General features: G+C 42.0%; 1 protein-coding gene across 1 annotated transcript in view; it reads left to right on the forward strand.

Moving 5' to 3' along the window:
• Window positions 1-17,558, forward strand: part of DNAH10 (dynein axonemal heavy chain 10) — a 79,529-nt gene that overhangs the window by 32,395 nt on the left and 29,576 nt on the right. Inside the window, exons 33-49 of the mRNA XM_006263700.4 lie at window positions 2,040-2,174; window positions 2,586-2,738; window positions 3,125-3,313; window positions 3,412-3,558; window positions 5,268-5,459; window positions 5,632-5,750; window positions 5,929-6,087; window positions 7,729-7,864; window positions 7,947-8,069; window positions 9,001-9,135; window positions 10,023-10,239; window positions 11,163-11,282; window positions 12,781-12,926; window positions 13,491-13,643; window positions 14,146-14,406; window positions 15,420-15,592; window positions 17,155-17,248. Of these exons, the coding sequence (XP_006263762.4) occupies window positions 2,040-2,174; window positions 2,586-2,738; window positions 3,125-3,313; window positions 3,412-3,558; window positions 5,268-5,459; window positions 5,632-5,750; window positions 5,929-6,087; window positions 7,729-7,864; window positions 7,947-8,069; window positions 9,001-9,135; window positions 10,023-10,239; window positions 11,163-11,282; window positions 12,781-12,926; window positions 13,491-13,643; window positions 14,146-14,406; window positions 15,420-15,592; window positions 17,155-17,248 (2,652 nt within the window). The remainder of the gene's footprint in view (window positions 1-2,039; window positions 2,175-2,585; window positions 2,739-3,124; window positions 3,314-3,411; window positions 3,559-5,267; window positions 5,460-5,631; window positions 5,751-5,928; window positions 6,088-7,728; window positions 7,865-7,946; window positions 8,070-9,000; window positions 9,136-10,022; window positions 10,240-11,162; window positions 11,283-12,780; window positions 12,927-13,490; window positions 13,644-14,145; window positions 14,407-15,419; window positions 15,593-17,154; window positions 17,249-17,558) is intronic.

Consider the following 17,558-nt stretch of genomic DNA (forward strand, 5'->3'; position numbering starts at 1 on the left):
TGGTGAGATATTTCACTGAAATATATTTCTGGTGGTTTCAGAGTGGGTATTGCCATTTTCTTTGACCTCAGGTAATTCAGTTTAGATAATAGTGTAAAGTCCATTATAATCTCATGTAATTTGCTAGCTTGTGCTTAATTAACCCACGCCTGGACAAAGTTAGAACAGTTACACTATTGTTTGTACATATACTATATTGTACTATTGGGAGAGGCAACCGAATGACAGAGGATGCAGAAGAGGCTGAAGTGCTCAATGCTTTTTTCACCTCAGTCTTCACAGGCAAGGTCAGCTCCCAGACTACTGCACCAGGCAGCACAGTTTGGGGAGGAGGTGAGCAGCCAACAGTGGTGAAAGAACAGGTTAGGGACTGTTTAGGAAGGGTGGACATATACAAATCCATGAGGCCAGATGGGATGCACCCGGGAGTGCTGAGGGAGTTGGCTGATGTGATTGCAGACCTGCTGGCCATCATCTTTGAAAACTCATGGTGATCAGGAGAGGTCCCAGATGATTGGAAAAGGGCAAACATAGTGAAAGGGAAAAAGGAAGATCCAGGGAATTATAGATAAGTCAGCCTCACCTCAGTCCCTGGTAAAATCATGGAGCAGATCCTCAAGGAATCCATTTCTAGGTACTCGGAGAAGAAGGTGATTAGGAACAGTCAACATGGATTCACCAAGGGCAAGTCATGCCTGGCCAACCTGATTACCTTATATGATGAAGTTACTGGCTCTGTGGATGTGGGGAGACCGGTGGATGTAGTGTATCTTGATTTTAGCAAGTGTTTTCATACCGTCTCCCACAACATTCTTTCAGGCAAGCTAAGGAAGTACAGGCTGGATGAACGGACTGTAAGGCAGATAGCAAACTGGCTGGAGCATCGGGCTTAGAGGGTAGTAATCAATGTCTAGTTGGTAGCCAGTATCAAGTAGGATGCCCCAGGGATCAGTCCTGGGGCCAGTTTTGTTCAATGTCTTCTTCATGACCTGGAAGCTGGCATAGAGAGCACCCTCAACAAGTTTGCAGATGACACCAAGCTGGGGGGAGTAGTAGGTATGCTGGAGGGTAGGGCTAGGATTTAGACTAACCTAGACGAATTGGAGGATTGGGCCAAAAGAAATCTCATGAGGTTCAACAAGGACAAGTTCAAAGTCCTGCACTTAGAGTGGAAGAATCCCATGTACTGATACAGGCCGGGGGCTGACTGGCTGGGCAGCGGCTCTGCGGAAAAGGACCTGGGGATTACAGTGGACAACAAGCTGAATATGAGCCAGCAGTGTGCCCTTGTTGCCAAGAAAGCTAGTGGCATACTAGGCTGCATTGGTAGGAGTGTTGCCAGCAGGGCAAGGGAAGTGATTGTTTTCCTCTATTCAGCACTGGGGAAGCAACATCTGGAGTCCTGTGTCCAGTTTTAGGCCCCCCACTACAGAAAGGATGTGGATAAATTGGAGAGAGTTCAGTGGAGGGCAGCAAAAATGGTGAGGGGACTAGGGGATATGACATATGAGGAGAGGCTGTGGGAACTAGGCTTGCTTAGTCTGGAGAAGAGAAGACTAAGAGGGGATTTAATAGCAGCCTTCAACTACCTGAAGCAGGGTTCAAAAGAGGATGGAGCTGGACTGTTTTTTGTGATGGCAGATGACAGAACAAGGAGCAATGGTCTCAAATTGCAGCAAGGGAGGTTTAGGTTAGATATTAGGAAGACTTTTCTCACTAGAAGGGTAGTAAAACACAACAGGTTACCCAGAGAGGTTGTAGACGCTCCATATTTGGAGGTTTTTAAGACCCGGCTAGACAAAGCCTTGGCTGGGATGATCTAGTTGGGGCTGGTCCTGCTCTGAGCAGGGGGTTGGACTAAGTGACCTTCTGAGGCCCCTTTCAACCTTAATTTTCTATGATTCTATCTTGTGGATTGTATGAGCATACGTAACCGTTTTTATTGTGCAAACTTGTCTTTAAAATGTTTGGTGGAGATGAACTGTGGTGTGTTACCTTCATCCCTACTCAGCCTTGCTTTTTTGGCTCTTTTCCAAAAGGCATTGTCCATGTTTTTGGGAGGAGCACCTGCAGGACCAGCAGGTACAGGGAAAACAGAGACCACCAAAGATCTGGCCAAAGCTCTTGGTTTGCTGTGTGTTGTAACAAACTGTGGAGAAGGCATGGATTTCAAAGTAAGAGTTATAATGCTATATTCTTCAGTAACAACATTCTGGCCACAGTACCGTTTCATGCAATGGCAAGGCTGATGGATTTGCTCTCACCTTTTGGAAGCATCTGGCTACATATAAATACCTTGCCAATTGAAAATTAAATATAGTAAACGATGCTTTGCCTTTTATAAATTCCTAAAGTGGTTTGAGTTTAAAATTTTGGATTTGTATTGCAATCTTCAGATTCAGTGGCTAGTTGATGAGCTTCCAAGCATGTCAGTATTGGATTAATAAGCCTATTAATAGGACTTGTAGTGGGCAGGAAGGTTACAATGACTTTCCTGGATATGTTTTCACAGGCTTTGTAAAGTCCTGTATTGATGTAATGTATGCCGAAGTGTGCTAACACTGAGTTGTTTTTTGGTTTTTTAGGCAGTTGGTAAAATTTTCTCTGGTCTTGCCCAGTGTGGTGCATGGGGATGCTTTGATGAATTTAATCGCATAGATGCTTCTGTGCTTTCAGTCATCTCCTCTCAGATTCAGACAATTCGAAATGCTCTAATGAATCAGCTAAAAACATTTCAGGTAAATATCAAAAAAATGAGATTACTGAAAATGGAGGCTGGTTTTGGTCCTGGTGTGTCAGTGAATGTGCAAATACCATGAGACCTGAGGGCTTCTGCTCCTGCAAGTAATTTTGTGGCACTTGGGTATACTTGGTCTGAATTTCAGAGGTGCTGAGCCATGGGCTTTACCTTCTCTGGCTCAGTTTTCCCAACTATAAAATGGGGCAACAGCATCTACCTAACTAACATGGATATTGTGAGGCTTAATTTATTGGTGCTGGTAAAGCTTCAAGATCCCCAGATAGAAGGTATAATAGAGAAGCACAAAGTGGTATTTCTATGATAAATGGGTTTGGTTCTTTTCATTACAAGTCAGCATAATTTTGGCATTTGCTTATGTTTTAGTTTGAAGGGCAGGAAATTTCCCTGGATGGACGCATGGGCATTTTTATTACCATGAATCCTGGTTATGCTGGCCGTACTGAGCTGCCCGAGTCTGTAAAAGCTTTATTCAGACCTGTGGTTGTGATTGTACCAGATCTTCAGCAAATCTGCGAAATCATGCTCTTTTCTGAAGGGTTCCTTTTGGCAAAGGTAAGGGAAGAACGCTCTTAAGTATAAAAAAATGAGTGGGTAGGCATTCGGTGTGGGTTGCAATGTGCTTATGGTTTTCTACCTTCTCCCTCAAACAGAGCCTGGCCAAAAAGATGACAGTGTTGTACAAATTAGCAAAAGAACAACTTTCTAAACAGCATCATTATGATTTTGGACTACGAGCCCTGAAGTCAGTACTAGTGATGGCAGGAGAGCTGAAGAGAGGTTCACCTGACCTCAGTGAGGTAGACACGCTCTGTTTCATCATGCCAGGACAGACTGTTGATAACCTGTGTGTGGTTATATTGGAAATGCTTGGTCTGCAACTGCAACAACTGTCATACCTCAGCAATGGAAGCACTGCCCTTTCAGTGACATACATGTCTCAGCTTCATTATTAACAGATTCATCACCTTTGCATACTACCTCTCTGCGCAGGGCTTAAAGAAAGGGGCTGTCAGTATGTGCAGATCACATTACCAGCAAAATGTAGATAAGAGCAGGGATAGCTGTAGACACTCAGATGTTTAGCTCATAGTTTTGTGTGTACAGTTCCTATGCTTTTGAAAGTCTTAGCATTTATGTCAAGGACTAGCCAATTGCCCATTAAGAATGATGGTGGGGGGCGCTGCCGCTGCCTTCCAGGAGCAGGGGGGTGGGGGAAGCTCGCCTTGCCATCCCTTTTGTCCCCCTCGGCCAGCACCCTGTGCTGCCACCGTCTCCAGGGAGCAGGGCTGGGGGGTGCAAGGCCAGTGCTGCTGGCTTCGCCCCCACCTCTCTCTGTTCCATCGCTGCCACCTCCAGGGAGCAGGGCTGGGGTGGGGGGATGAGGCCAGCCTCCCGCTCTTTCGCCTCCATCCCTGCCATCATGGCAGCACACCGCCACCACTGCCTTTTGTCTGGAACACTCTTGGATCACTCTGATTGGTTGTTTCAGTCAGCATTGTGATTGGCTGCCGAGACAACAAATCAGAGTGCAAATAAAGCATTACAGACAGACAGACAGGCGAAGGCTTTTATTATGTTAGAATACAGAGGCTAAATGAACATGGGGGCAAAAAATCTGAGTGTGGCACATCAACTGTGCTCCCATAACGTGCACAAACCTATTGTATCCCTGAATGGCATATTTGCATGTGCGAGGCAAACCCTCCAGTTTTCAGTGTACACAGCGTGAATTTTATATCTCAAGGTTTGCTTACTTTTAGGGCTGCAACTCCTATAACATTCTGGGAAGTTCTTCAAATTTCTGCTCAGACAGAAAAATTGCTCCACACAGAATCCATCTCTAGTTGTACATTGTGCTGGCAAGAATTCAGGTTTTAATAAAGTGCCCTCAAGGACTGTTTGCAGGCTGAATATTTTCAGTAAAGCAGGCAGTTACTTTAAGATTGAGACTTTGTTAATTCAAAAAGCAATCAGTAATTTAGGACACTTCAGCCCCTCACATTTGGGCAATTCAGTTAATATAAGAAAAACAAAGGGAATTTAATATCTCAGTTGAAACTGATCAGCTTAATCCCAGTGAAGTGGCTTTTGTGTCCTATAATAGTTGATGTCAAGAGATAAAAGTTTGCTACCTGCACCCCTAGATAACTAAAACTGGTAAAATAATTGGATGATAGCTCTCAAACTGTTTTTGAAGCTTTTTATGCCTTAGAGCAGAGGTTCTCAAACTGGTCCACGGACCACCACTGGTCCATGAGCTCCATTCAGGTAGTCTGCAGAAAGGTTGTGGAACAATTGAGAATATCTGTACTTGTAAGGTAATACTACTAATATTAAAGTATGAGTTGTGTGCTTTGATTTGTAGAACAAAAAAAGTTTAGTAAGTGGTCTGCTGAGACTCTCAGCAATTTTCAAGTGGTCCACGAAAAGAAAAAGTTTGAGAACCACTGCATTAGACAATTGGTTGGCTCTCTACAGAAGCTCTACCTTTCTGTGTTTGGTCTAGGATTTGGTACTGATGAGAGCACTGCGAGATATGAATCTTCCGAAGTTTGTGTTTGAAGATGTACCCCTTTTCCTTGGCCTGATCTCTGACCTGTTTCCTGGCCTGGATTGTCCTCGAGTCCGTTACCCTAACTTCAATGATGCTGTAGAGCAAGTGCTGGAAGAAGGTGGTTATATTGTTTTACCAGTCCAGGTAGGAGAAACGTTGAAAATTATTGTTGTAAATAAAGAGCTAGACCCTTGGCTGGTGGAAATCGGAGTGGCTTCCTTAAAGTCAGTGGAGATCCACCAGTTATAGCTGAGGGTCTGGCCCATATGAGATGCATGCACCAGTATCTAAGTTAATGTAAATATATGTTTTTCAGGTGGATAAGGTAGTTCAAATGTATGAGACAATGTTAACTCGTCACACTACAATGGTGGTTGGACCAACTGGAGGCGGAAAATCTGTTGTCATTAACACTTTGTGCCAGGCCCAAACCAAGTGAGTACAGAGTTAGCTGTGCAAGAGAATCAGGATATGAAATAGCAGTCCTGTGCGATTATGCTGTGATCTTCCTTATAACTCGATCCAGCCATCATTTCTGCTTAGTGTGTAAAGGCTTAACCTGGGATGTTCAGGATCTTGGTAACACTACTGTTTCTAATGCATCTCTGTTTAGGTTAGGATTAGTGACAAAGCTTTATACACTGAACCCAAAAGCCATGAGTGTGATCGAGCTGTATGGTATTCTTGACCCTACCACACGAGACTGGACAGACGGTGTTCTCTCAAACATCTTCAGAGAGATCAACAAACCAACAGATAAGAAAGAGCGAAGGTAACTGTTTTGGGGCTGAAAATGAGATCAGCAAGTTTTAGTTATTCTGAACATTATGAAGTTGCTTCCTTTTATATTTAATGCAACTGAATTGTGCAATCCTAAGGAAAAGGAAGGCCTCATCCCCCAAAGTCAAGAGCCAAATAATAACCCTGCCCTTAGAGCAGTGGTTCTCAGCCCTTTTAGATTCAAAACTCTCTCCCCACCTCCCACTAAGGCACCTCTTCTGCAGCTGCACCTCACTATTACATTTGAGGACCCTGTGTTATATGCATGAGGAAGGCTGCTAACTGCAAATGCTTTTCCCACTGAAAGCATTTGAAAAAAGTATCTAATCTGCACAAGTCTGAATTTCGCAGGTGGGGAAACTAAAGCTGAGAAGCTAAATGATTTGCCTGAGGCAGCAAGGGCAGCAAGAAAACTTACACAGTTCGCACCGCGCAACTGCGCACCTGCACACCTATCTCTATACCTGTACCTCCACCCACTGTGCTCCTTAGAGGGTCTACTGAAAAGGTCTATGCCAGGCCCCACCAGATGAAGTCTTGCCATTTCTGTCCCATCTTCCTTTTCTGTCTTCCTCTAGTACCAGTACATTTCACTTAGTCCCATTTTAATACAGTCCTCGACTTTGGGGTCTGAGTGTCTGTTTATGAGCAGGTTCCTGGTTTTCCACAGTGCATACCTGAAGCAGGATACAAACTGGTCAAAGCAAGCTGTTGGGGTCCTTGGCTGACTGGTCAGGTGCCCATAGAGAGCTGCTTCCCTGCTCAGGTTTCTGAAACCTGTCAGCACCAGGAGGAGAGTACAGACTTTCTTCCACACCTCCCTGGCATATGGGCAGTCCCAGAAAAGGTGGTTGATCATTTGTGCCTGCCAGCGGCAGGTCGGCCTTGGGCAATTCGATGGATCTCCCACAGGCTCTTCATCCCTGCCCTCCTCCATCCATAACTTTTATAACACTCAGGTCATGCCTTATCACTGTTGGTGCCAAACATTCACAGTTGCTTTTTTTCCAAGCATGATGCAGATTTCCCTATACTCTTAAGGTCAATGGACTTCAGATCAGGCCCAAGGAAAGTGTCTTCCTTTCTTACACTGGCAGGAGCATCCTACAGCTTCTGCATCCCCAAAAGGGTAGTGTTAGAGTGATATTGTAGGTGTGATGGTCCAGGAAGTGAACTGAAAAAGAATGCCTTGCATTCAGAAGCTTGTCTAGCTCTATCCCAACTATGCAGTTGGTCCAGTAAAAGATCACCACCCTAAGAAATTGTTGTCTCTTGCATCCTTAAATGCAAATTTGGAATGCATAGAGCCTGTGGAGGCTTGGGAGTCTGTTAATGGGTGATAGAATCATACAGTCATAGAGTCATAGAAAATTAGGGTTGGAAGGGATCTCAGGAGGTTACCTAGTCAAACGGCCTGTGCAAGTATCATGCAGGTGACTCAAAAGCACAAGAGATTCCTTGAAACTCTTCCATTAGAGTTAAGTAATATCCTTATCCTCATATTGTGCTAGGATTTTTGATGATGGTGGTGCTTAAAAAGGAAATAAACTGGTATACTGTGTCTTCATTTCCAAACACAGCAGAAAACTAGGAAAGATCAATTGCTGTCCAACGGCTTGTTTTGTGTTAACAGGTATATTTTATTTGATGGAGATGTGGATGCACTCTGGGTGGAAAACATGAATTCTGTGATGGATGATAATAAGCTGTTAACGTTGGCAAATGGGGAGCGCATCAGGCTTCAGGCTCACTGTGCTCTGTTGTTTGAGGTAACATTACTAGCAAATAAAGGGTCTGCAGATTCTCAGAAACAGGAGCTGTTTATGGCTATGATGTAACTTAATTTTTTAGGTTGGAGACTTACAGTATGCCTCTCCTGCCACTGTGTCTCGTTGTGGGATGGTTTTTGTGGATCCTAAAAACCTGAAGTATAAGCCCTTCTGGGAGAAATGGATTAAACAAAGAGGTAACAAGGTAGGAAATGGCTATTTTTGTTACAAAAGTGATTTTAGAAGGCACTATTTGAATTAAATACAGAACTGTAGGCACGTGTAAATACGTTTATAATGAAACCGTGATTGGCTAAATTTCTTTAGAGCTTATTTTTCAGGTCACTGTTACTAAATTTTTTTAGAGATGAAGAATGGGCTTGTTGACTTTTAATGCTTTGTCTGTGAAAGCAGGTAGAGAAAAACAGATTAGTGGTTGGTATCTAATTTTCAGAGTCAAAGGCAAAACCTGACACGAGTAGAATGGTTCCTATTAAAAATAGTGAAGCCAGGACCTATACATACGCATATGTCTCCATATGCAAAATGGTGTATATACGTTCAGAAAGGTTCTTTTTATATTATACCAAGGCAAAAATAGATTCTAAAAAAATAATATAGAGCAGTAGTTCTCAACCTTTTTTTTCACGGACCACTTGGAAATTGCTGAGGGTATTGGAGGACCACTTGATAAACTTTTTTTTGTTCTACAAATCAAAGCATGCAACTCATATTTTAATATCAGTAGTCTTACCTTACAAGTATAGATATTTTTGATTGTTCTGCAAAGTTTCTGTGGACCACGTGAGTGGAGCTGCCGGACCAGTGGTAGTTTGAGAACCTCTGATATAGAGTGACATACTTTTAGAATAACCCTATGCCATGACTTTGATGGATTTTATCAAGAGTAAATACTGTCAAAAGTCCAAGTAGCTGTCTTTATCACCATTATGTTTTCAGTATAAGTCAAGTAAAAAATTGTGGTCTTTCATAACACTAAGGTGCTTGTTTAGTTATTTTTATAAAAAGTAACAGTATCCAAGACTAATTACAATTAGTTAGACAGGTGGCACTGTTGTAATAAATCAGCCTTTAATCTTTTTAGGTTGTTAAATGATTGTCATTTTTTTCCTCAGCAAGAACAAGTTGAGTTAGATCGACTGTTTGAAAAATATGTCCCCTACCTTATTAACCTGATTGTAGAAGGAATTGTAGATGGCAGACAAGGAGAGAAGCTGAAGACAATTGTCCCTCAAACAGATTTAAATATGGTAAGAAATAATGAGTATTGAATAAGATGGCTTCAATAGGAGAGGAATCTGAGTTGCAGAATGTGCATCAACACAAGATGCTTACTATGCAGTTGACTAATTAGCTGCAGTGTCTCCACGTGCACCTCTGTTAGGCTGGAGTAAACTAATTTACTCCACAGAAGGATAGTACTTGTAAATATAAGTACTGTCCTGCTGTGGAGTAAACAGCTCTGCATCAGTGTGTGTGTAGATGCTGCTGCCTGACTGGCTGGGGCATGAAAGTGCTTCAGTGTGGGGGCTGCCTGCTGGCTAGTCCTGTGCTGAGGATCCCTTGTGCCCCAGCCAGCCCCTCCTCAGCACTTTGAGCCAGGGGGAGCAGCCCCAGGCTGGCAGACTGACCTTCGGGCCCCCTGCCAGCTGAGGCTGCTCCGACCTGGCTCCACATTCTGTGCTTGAATAAATAGTGTAGCTTATTGCTTTGGAGTGAATTGCTCCCAGGTATGTGTTCAAATGGTGTGCCCAGGAGCAATAAACTCTGGAGCAATAAGCCCCACAGTTTATTCAGATGCCATAAACATACCCAAAGAGTGAGACATGCCCAAAGAGTAAGTAACTATTTCAGAGTTCCATTAATAGAGTTCCTGATGGGACTGAGGAATTTCTTGATATTATCTTCAGGCAGGCCAACATCCTTTTTCTTCCACTTTCAGAGAGATGATCATCTGATCATTAACATTTTTCTTTTATTTTAACTAATACCTGCATTTACAGACACCTGCATGCATGCAGACAGAGCCTCACAAAATACTTTACAGAGGGATGAAAAGAAAAGAAAATTAGGCATGTTAAGTCATCAAAATTCTGTACGTCTTCTCAAGTTACTGTTTTGCAATCTTCTCCAACAGGTAGTGCAGTTGACAACGATGCTTGAAGCTTTAGTAGTGGGAGAGCCTGATGACTCCGATGTTCTGGAATGCTATTTCCTGGAAGCTCTGTATTCCTCTTTAGGTGCCAGCCTTCTTGATGCAGGCAGAATTAAATTTGACGAAAGTGTCAAACGAATATCCTCTATGTCAACTGTTCATGAGGAGAATATCTTGGCTAAGCCAGGGGAACTGCCAGGTAGGACTTTGCCATTATAATTGACTCTGGTGCACTTTTTTTTTTTAAAGAAAACAATTGGAATGGATCAGACCATGCCCGTATCACATGGTAAAGTCTACTTCGTATTGTGTGTGCAGCCTGAAACACTGGCAGGTCTTGCACTCATAGAAGGAATGAGATTAGATGAGGAGAGAATTATTTTAGAAGCCTGGTGTTCCAGACCTCAGAGGGAGCATTTGTCTGGGTGCAGCTCAGGGGCATCTCAGCACTGGCATTTCAGGGTAAGGGTAGATGGGTGCCTCTCCCCGCATGTGAAGGAAAGGCGTCAGACAAGAGCCTGGTTGGTCATGTGGCCTGTAGCAAGAAACAGTGACTAGATTCTCTCCAGAACCAGTTGGCTGGGAATCATGGGGACCCATAGCCTGGATGGCAGGTCCTAGAAAAGTGATAATGCCCAGATCTGAGCAGCAGGTGAGTTAGTGATGCTGTCTGCAGTGATCAAGAAAGGAGACAGGGGTAAGAGCCTCTTGACACCATCTTTTATTTCTGGGACCTCAGGGCTTCGGAAGCAACTCTGTTTCATGGCTTTTTCATTTATATTTTCCTCATACCCTAAGACCAGTTTAAGTGTGCTAAGAAGGAGCTCTGCAGGTGCCAGCCAGTGCTGTGGCTCAGAGCAGACTGCCATGATTTAGACAGGTCCTCAGGGTTGCTTAAGCCTCTTCTTTTCCACTTCCCAAAGCAGTCCAAGAGTGGAAGGGTGTAAGAGGGACTCAGTCCTACCTTAATGCCCTTTCCCAGTCTACGAGGCCTGGGTCACAACCCTTCATGCAGGGTGGTGCCCTTTACATTTAACACAATCAAATGAAGTATTTTCAGAAGCACCTCTGTACCACAGATAACTTTTAATTGCTAAATAAAAACCTCATCATATCCTGCAGGTCAGTTGCCAACTTTGTATGACTTTCATTTTGATGCTTGTCAAAAGAAGTGGGTGCCTTGGAGCAAGCTAGTTCCTGCATACCTTCACAAGCCAGAAGGCAGATTTATTGATGTTCTAGGTAAGTGGGTGACTAATATAGAACACTGGTACTCCTTTAACTTAAAATCTGCTAATCTGTAGTTTTCTAGTAGCAAATACCATGCACAGTTCTATTGTGGGATGTTTCATTCAGAAATTGAACATGAATCATAATGCAAAAACTTTTTTGCCATTTCCTGCTCCTTCATGATGCAACCTTAAATTGCTGTTTGCTTTTCACTATAGAAATATTAGTCTTTGCTTTTCTTTTTCTTGCTTAAAGACATAATAAGTGAGCTTTTCAGAAGGGGGTAGGGTTGTATGGTGATTGAGTCTGCTTTGTGTTAGCAGACTTGATTGGAGTCTAATTAGAATGCTCCAGCATAGCCTGATCATCACATGTATTAAGCCCCCATGTTTCAAAATGGCTGTAGGGGTGCTTTAATTAAACCTCGTCAAATGAGCTTTAGTTAAAGTGCCCCTACGGCCATTTTGAAATGCAGGGGTGTGGGGAGAGCCCTTAATACACATGACAGTGAGCCGTTTTATTTAGTGTGGCTGTCCAGGAACTTCTCTAATTAAAAACACCTTCCACCACCTCCGAGCACGTGTATAGGCACCCAGAGAGTGCACCTTAGACAGCCTTGCCCCTTCTGCCCCAGAGATCAGCAGCTATTCAGGTTCTACCCCTTGTGATGTGACCGTTCAAATTCCATAAGCATTTTGCCAAAGCCACTGAATAAAGTAAGGGATGCTGAGAACTAAAATATTCACACTACTTCTTAGAGTAAAGAACAAGCAAAAAATACTGGCAGGATGGCTTTATTTGTATTAGAGAAGCCACAAAGGGTAGATACAATCTTTTTTTCGTTCATGGTTCACTTTTCAAGTGTCATCAGGAACAGTACTTTATATAGCTACCATGATAAAAGAATAGGAGACTGATGATTCAGTAACAAAAGCCTAGCACAAATAGGCTAGGAAAAGAACCCATAATGAATATAATAAAATGGTGACAATGAATTTTACAGTTATGACAGAATAACGCATGTTATTTTATAGTAACAATTCAGCGAGCGCATGTTAACTTCACTGCTGAGAGAGATAATTACATAGTCTTTAAAACTATTCCTCATACCTGCCTTTGATTCACATAGCGCAAGATTCATCTCTGCAGGTAGGTGCCCTGCAAAAGGCTTGTGAGCCATGTAAGTCTCAGCTCTACCTCCTAAAGAGGGAGTTAAGTGGCTTACGTGGTTCATGACCCTTTCATTGGATCTCTGCACAGGGATCTCTAATGTATTGATTTCAACACACGTAAGAAAAGTTCTGTGATAAATGGTGCCGTGAGAAGGCTGTACAATAGAGATTGTTCATTAAATATTGTACTGATCTGATGGTCTGGAGTACATCTTTGTGCAAATGTTCATTAATAAATTATGGGTCCCACCCAGTAGGGTTTTACATGTGCAGAACCTCCCAGCTGTGTTGCATGTTAAATTAACTTGTTCTTAATTTAATTTAATTTACTTATTTAGTTCCGACTGTGGATACAACACGCACTACCTGGTTGTTAGAAGAGATGGTAAAAATCAAACGGCCTGTTGTCCTTGTGGGTGAATCTGGAACTTCTAAGACAGCAACTACCCAAAACTTTTTAAAAAGCTTGAACCAAGACACTAATGTAGGTAGTCTTTTCCTCTGTGCTGTTGACAAACTGGTATCTTCCTGTTTATTTTGTGTGTGGCTTAGTAGGTGTATTTCACCCCAGAAGTGGCTGCATTGAAGTGATAAGTGAAATAATTCCTCCATTTGCATTTCAATTCAAGACCCTGACTCTCTGTCATTGGATCGCCACAGACAGACCTAGACGTATACCCAGCTCTTTTGATTTTGAGATAGCACATGGACACAGGGTTCTAATTGTGTACACTCTGGGCCCAGATACATGAGGTATTTTAGAACCAAACATACTATATTATTGTTGAGAATCTCTGTTGAGATTCAGTTTTTTATAAGAAAACATGTTTGTCAAGTAGTTGTTCTGCTATGTGGTTGGGCTCCCAAATGGAATATATATATTTTTAAACCATCCATATTTTAAGTGAATAGCTAAACTGTAGTAGTGTTTCACATCTATCTTGTGCTCTAATTGTTCCCCATATTGTTGAATATAGAAAACTTTTTCTGAGAAACTCTTAAAAAGTTACTAAAAATCCATGTTGATCATTTGTATCTTCCTGTGCAGCTGCTGCTAATAATTAACTTCTCCTCACGCACAACATCAATGGACATTCAGAGAAACTTAGAAGCTAATGTAGAGAAACGTACAAAGGACACTTATGGCCCCCCTATGGGAAAGCGCCTTCTGGTTTTCATGGATGACATGAATATGCCAAGGGTAAGTGCCAACTTGTTTGCAGTAGAAGAAAACACACAACAAGCTGCATTTTTATTGTCCATTAAGATACCTGAAGGCTTGGACTACTGGGCACCATAGGGTGTTGCAGTGCTGTTATAATATCACTCCTGAACTTTAAAAATGCACATTTTTTGTTGGCGGGGTTGGTAGTGGGATTTCCATTTCCTCTTGTTCTTAAATCCATATCAAAAGACCTTTTCCCAGCTGACGCTAGTGGACCTGGCTTCTTAAGAGAACCAGACCGTACCTCTTGTAAGAGCTGGGAAGAAGTGGATGTGTATTGCACGTAAGTGAAATGATGCAGTTTCCTCTCCTGAGTTAAAATTGAATGTGGATATTCAGTCTCCAAAGCCTACAAAATAGCACTCAGATATAATAATGATGCATTACATTTGGAGCTAATTATTTATGCATTCATTGTAGTAGCTGGAAACTCATAAGAGCTGTCTTTTAAATGTGTTGGCTTTTTTGCTTTACAAAGGTTGATGAATATGGTACACAGCAGCCAATTGCCTTGTTGAAGCTGCTGTTGGAAAAAGGTTCCGTGTATGATCGTGGTAAAGAGATGAACTGTAAGCTTCTTCGAGACCTTGGCTTTATTGCTGCTATGGGAAAGGCTGGAGGAGGTCGTAATGAAGTTGACCCTCGCTTTATTTCACTCTTCAGTGTTTTCAATGTACCTTTCCCTTCTGAGCAGTCTTTGCATTTGATTTATGCCTTCATCCTGAAAGGCCACACTGCGGTAATTTGCATTATTTAACAGGATTATTGTTATTTTAAACATAAAATTGCAGAACCTGAATTCTTTTTTTGGTTGATTATCCCTGTTGTTGTATATGCTCCATCCTTCCCTTGCATGGGTGGGGACTGTTGTGTGTACAGGTAATTACTTTTATGGATCTCCATTCAAGTAGGGAGAGTTCTGTACATTAATTTAAGAGTACTGTTTGGTCCCATAGCAGTGTAATTAGCAGGGTGTTTCAAGCTGTAGTAGCAAATAATGCTAAATTTTAGATTGTCAGTATTGACAAGTATAATAACATAGATGATCTTGTTATTCACCTTAAGTCCACAGGCCCTCTGCAATCACCAGGTTCCTTCCATTGACTTGAGTGGGTATTTTGATCATGCTTAGTATCCATAGTGACCAACTGTTTTGCCACTTCAATTTGATTTGCTTTAGTCATGTTAAACTAAATGGCATTTAGCCTGTGTAAGGATTTCCAGCTACTCAGTTGGTCTAATAAAAGATATCGCGTCTACCCAAAGAACCTTGCCTGCCTATGTCCTCAGACCAACACAGCTACAACCAAAAACCCAGTAAGGATCTAAAATGCATTTTAGATCCTTTTACAGGCCCTTTGCTTTCCTCTTCTCTTTCCTTTCTCTATGTAACAGGGTTTTCAGTCTGTTTAATATGTAAAGGTTGAAGCTAAATAAAAATTTATTAAAATCAGAAAGGAAACCCACCCACCAAGAAGTAGGCATTCACTATACAAGGCACTATACAAACAGAGTGGAAAATATGGTCCTTGCTCCGTAGCTCATAGTCAAAGTACTAAAATGACTGGTCTAAGTGAAAGATGCACCAGTTATGTTATAAAATTAATTACTGAAAAAAATACTGCCTTGCAGTGATATTATATTAAGTGTAGCAAGAAGGGATAAAGGGATTGGAAAGCAGGTGATGCTTGATGAAACACCTTTCTCCCTGGTCAGACCTGTGAAGAATTGTTTCTTTTTTCCTGTTTGTAGGCTTTTAATGAATCTATCGCGATGATCTCTGACAAGTTGACATCCTGCACTTTGGAACTTTACAAAATGATTGTCCGTGACCTGCCTCCAACACCTTCCAAATTTCATTACATATTTAATCTGCGTGATCTCTCCAGGATCTACAGTGGTCTTCTTCTTACCACCCCAGAGAGGTGAGTTTAGGGGAAAGTGTTCAGAAAGATTGACTTCAGTGGCACTGTACCCATTTGTGTTGGCTGAGGCTCTAGCCCAGGCTGTGGTGATTTCATTACTCAGGAAGCATATGCAGTCTGCAATGAGATATTCAGGTCAGTTTTCTTCTACAGATGAACTCTATTTAGCTCACAAAATTTGGGCACTGAAGAGTCAGGTTCTTTATTCTGAGATTGCCTGTCTGCATCCTTCTCAACCTAGGTATGCATTAGAGAAGTTAAGGAGGTCTCTAACTTTCTAGTCCCTGAAGGGCTGTGTGCCAGCTGAGGGTCATGGCGCCCTGATGTCTTCCTCCCCTTGCCATAGCCCTATCACAGGGTGAAGGAAGGGCTTGATGCAGGAACCTGTTCTGACAGCTTCACGCTCACTGGGAGTTTGCTGCCACCAGGGGAGCCTCTATACATTCAGCCTCCATTACATTCAGTAATGTCCAGAGTCCTTGCCAGATGGTAAGGGGGTATCAGGTCCTGGATTTGATTGATTCAGGAAGTAGATTATGTGATGTGGCTGGCTGTGACAGCACGAGGCTGGACTCGATCACCTGGGGCCATGTTAGTGCTGTGTTCTTAAGCTGGCTGTGATGTCAGAGTCTACAGATGCTGTATAAATACCAGCTTCTAGCTTCCCAGCTTCTGCTGTGGTTCAGCTTTGATCCTGCTTTGGACTACATACAGTCTCTTCCCATAACCTAGTCAGCTTTCTGCTTATTATTATGAGTAAAGCAAATGACTTGCCTTATTATCCACATCACCGGGAACATGCAGATTACAGGTTGCATAGTGTATAGTAGTACTTACGAGGCCTATAAGCAGTGTCCAGAAGACAGTTTTGAATATCCGGGTCTTCCACAGGCCCTATTTTCTTCTACTCTGGTAGGTATTTTGACCTCTTCCTTAGGAATTAAACCTCCAGTTCAGTATTTCCTGTCTCATTCAGGAAATTCCTTGTGCACGTTGATTGTAGATATCATTGTAGTCAGTAAGACTTAAGCACATGCACATACACAAGTAGTTTGTTGACTAGGTGAGGCTGCAGTGTGTTTTTAAATATTCTGCTGAGTTGGGGCTGAGGGGTAACTCCCTGGAATCAAAGAAGAAATTTACCAATATTTTTGCCTAAGCAAGCAGTCGTAGTTAAAACTGAAGGATAGAAATAAAAATGCTTTGATTCTAGGGTTTTAATCAAATTAGCTAGTGACGTAATTACATGGAAGGCCTGGTGGTTGTCATTATTTTTTGGGTATGTAAGAAAGAATCTGTTTTACTTTTTATGGTATGCATACAGCTTAGTGGAAAAATAAGATTCTGGAAAATCCTGAATTATGATATGGTCCATGATAACAAAAGCTGACCCCTGAATCTCTGTAATATGATTTTGGGAGATAAAGTTACAGGCAAGAGACTTTCTCTTTCTACTGAAAAAGGAAATGGATCCTGATTCTGATGGAAGTACTATTAACTGCTTGGCTGTAAGTGTTGTACCTAATGCTTTGATGCAAGCTAATATTTCAATATTGATGTAGGTTCCAAACAGTCACGCAAATGGTGAGAGTCTGGAGAAATGAGTGTCTGAGAGTTTTCCATGACAGATTGATTAATGAAGCAGACAAGATACTGGTGAGTAACTTCTTCCATTTCTTAGCAGTCCTTTATTACTATTATGGTAATTTAATTCAAAACAGTAACATTACCCACTGTTCTACTAGTGTCTTGAAATCAAGCTGCAGGCTTAATTTGCCAGTGTCACTCCAGTTTTATGCCAGAGTAGTTCCATCACTTCAGACATGGCCCATTGAGTGTAAGAACCATTAAAATTTTACTTTCCTCTAAGAGAAATTGACCAAACAGAATACATGAATGTATGAACAGAGAGAGATAAAGGTTATTTAATCTCTTATCTTCCTAAATTACGACCTTCTTTTGAAAT

Source organism: Alligator mississippiensis, chromosome 10 (genome assembly GCF_030867095.1).
Source record: "Alligator mississippiensis isolate rAllMis1 chromosome 10, rAllMis1, whole genome shotgun sequence".
Lineage (NCBI taxonomy): Eukaryota > Metazoa > Chordata > Crocodylia > Alligatoridae > Alligator > Alligator mississippiensis.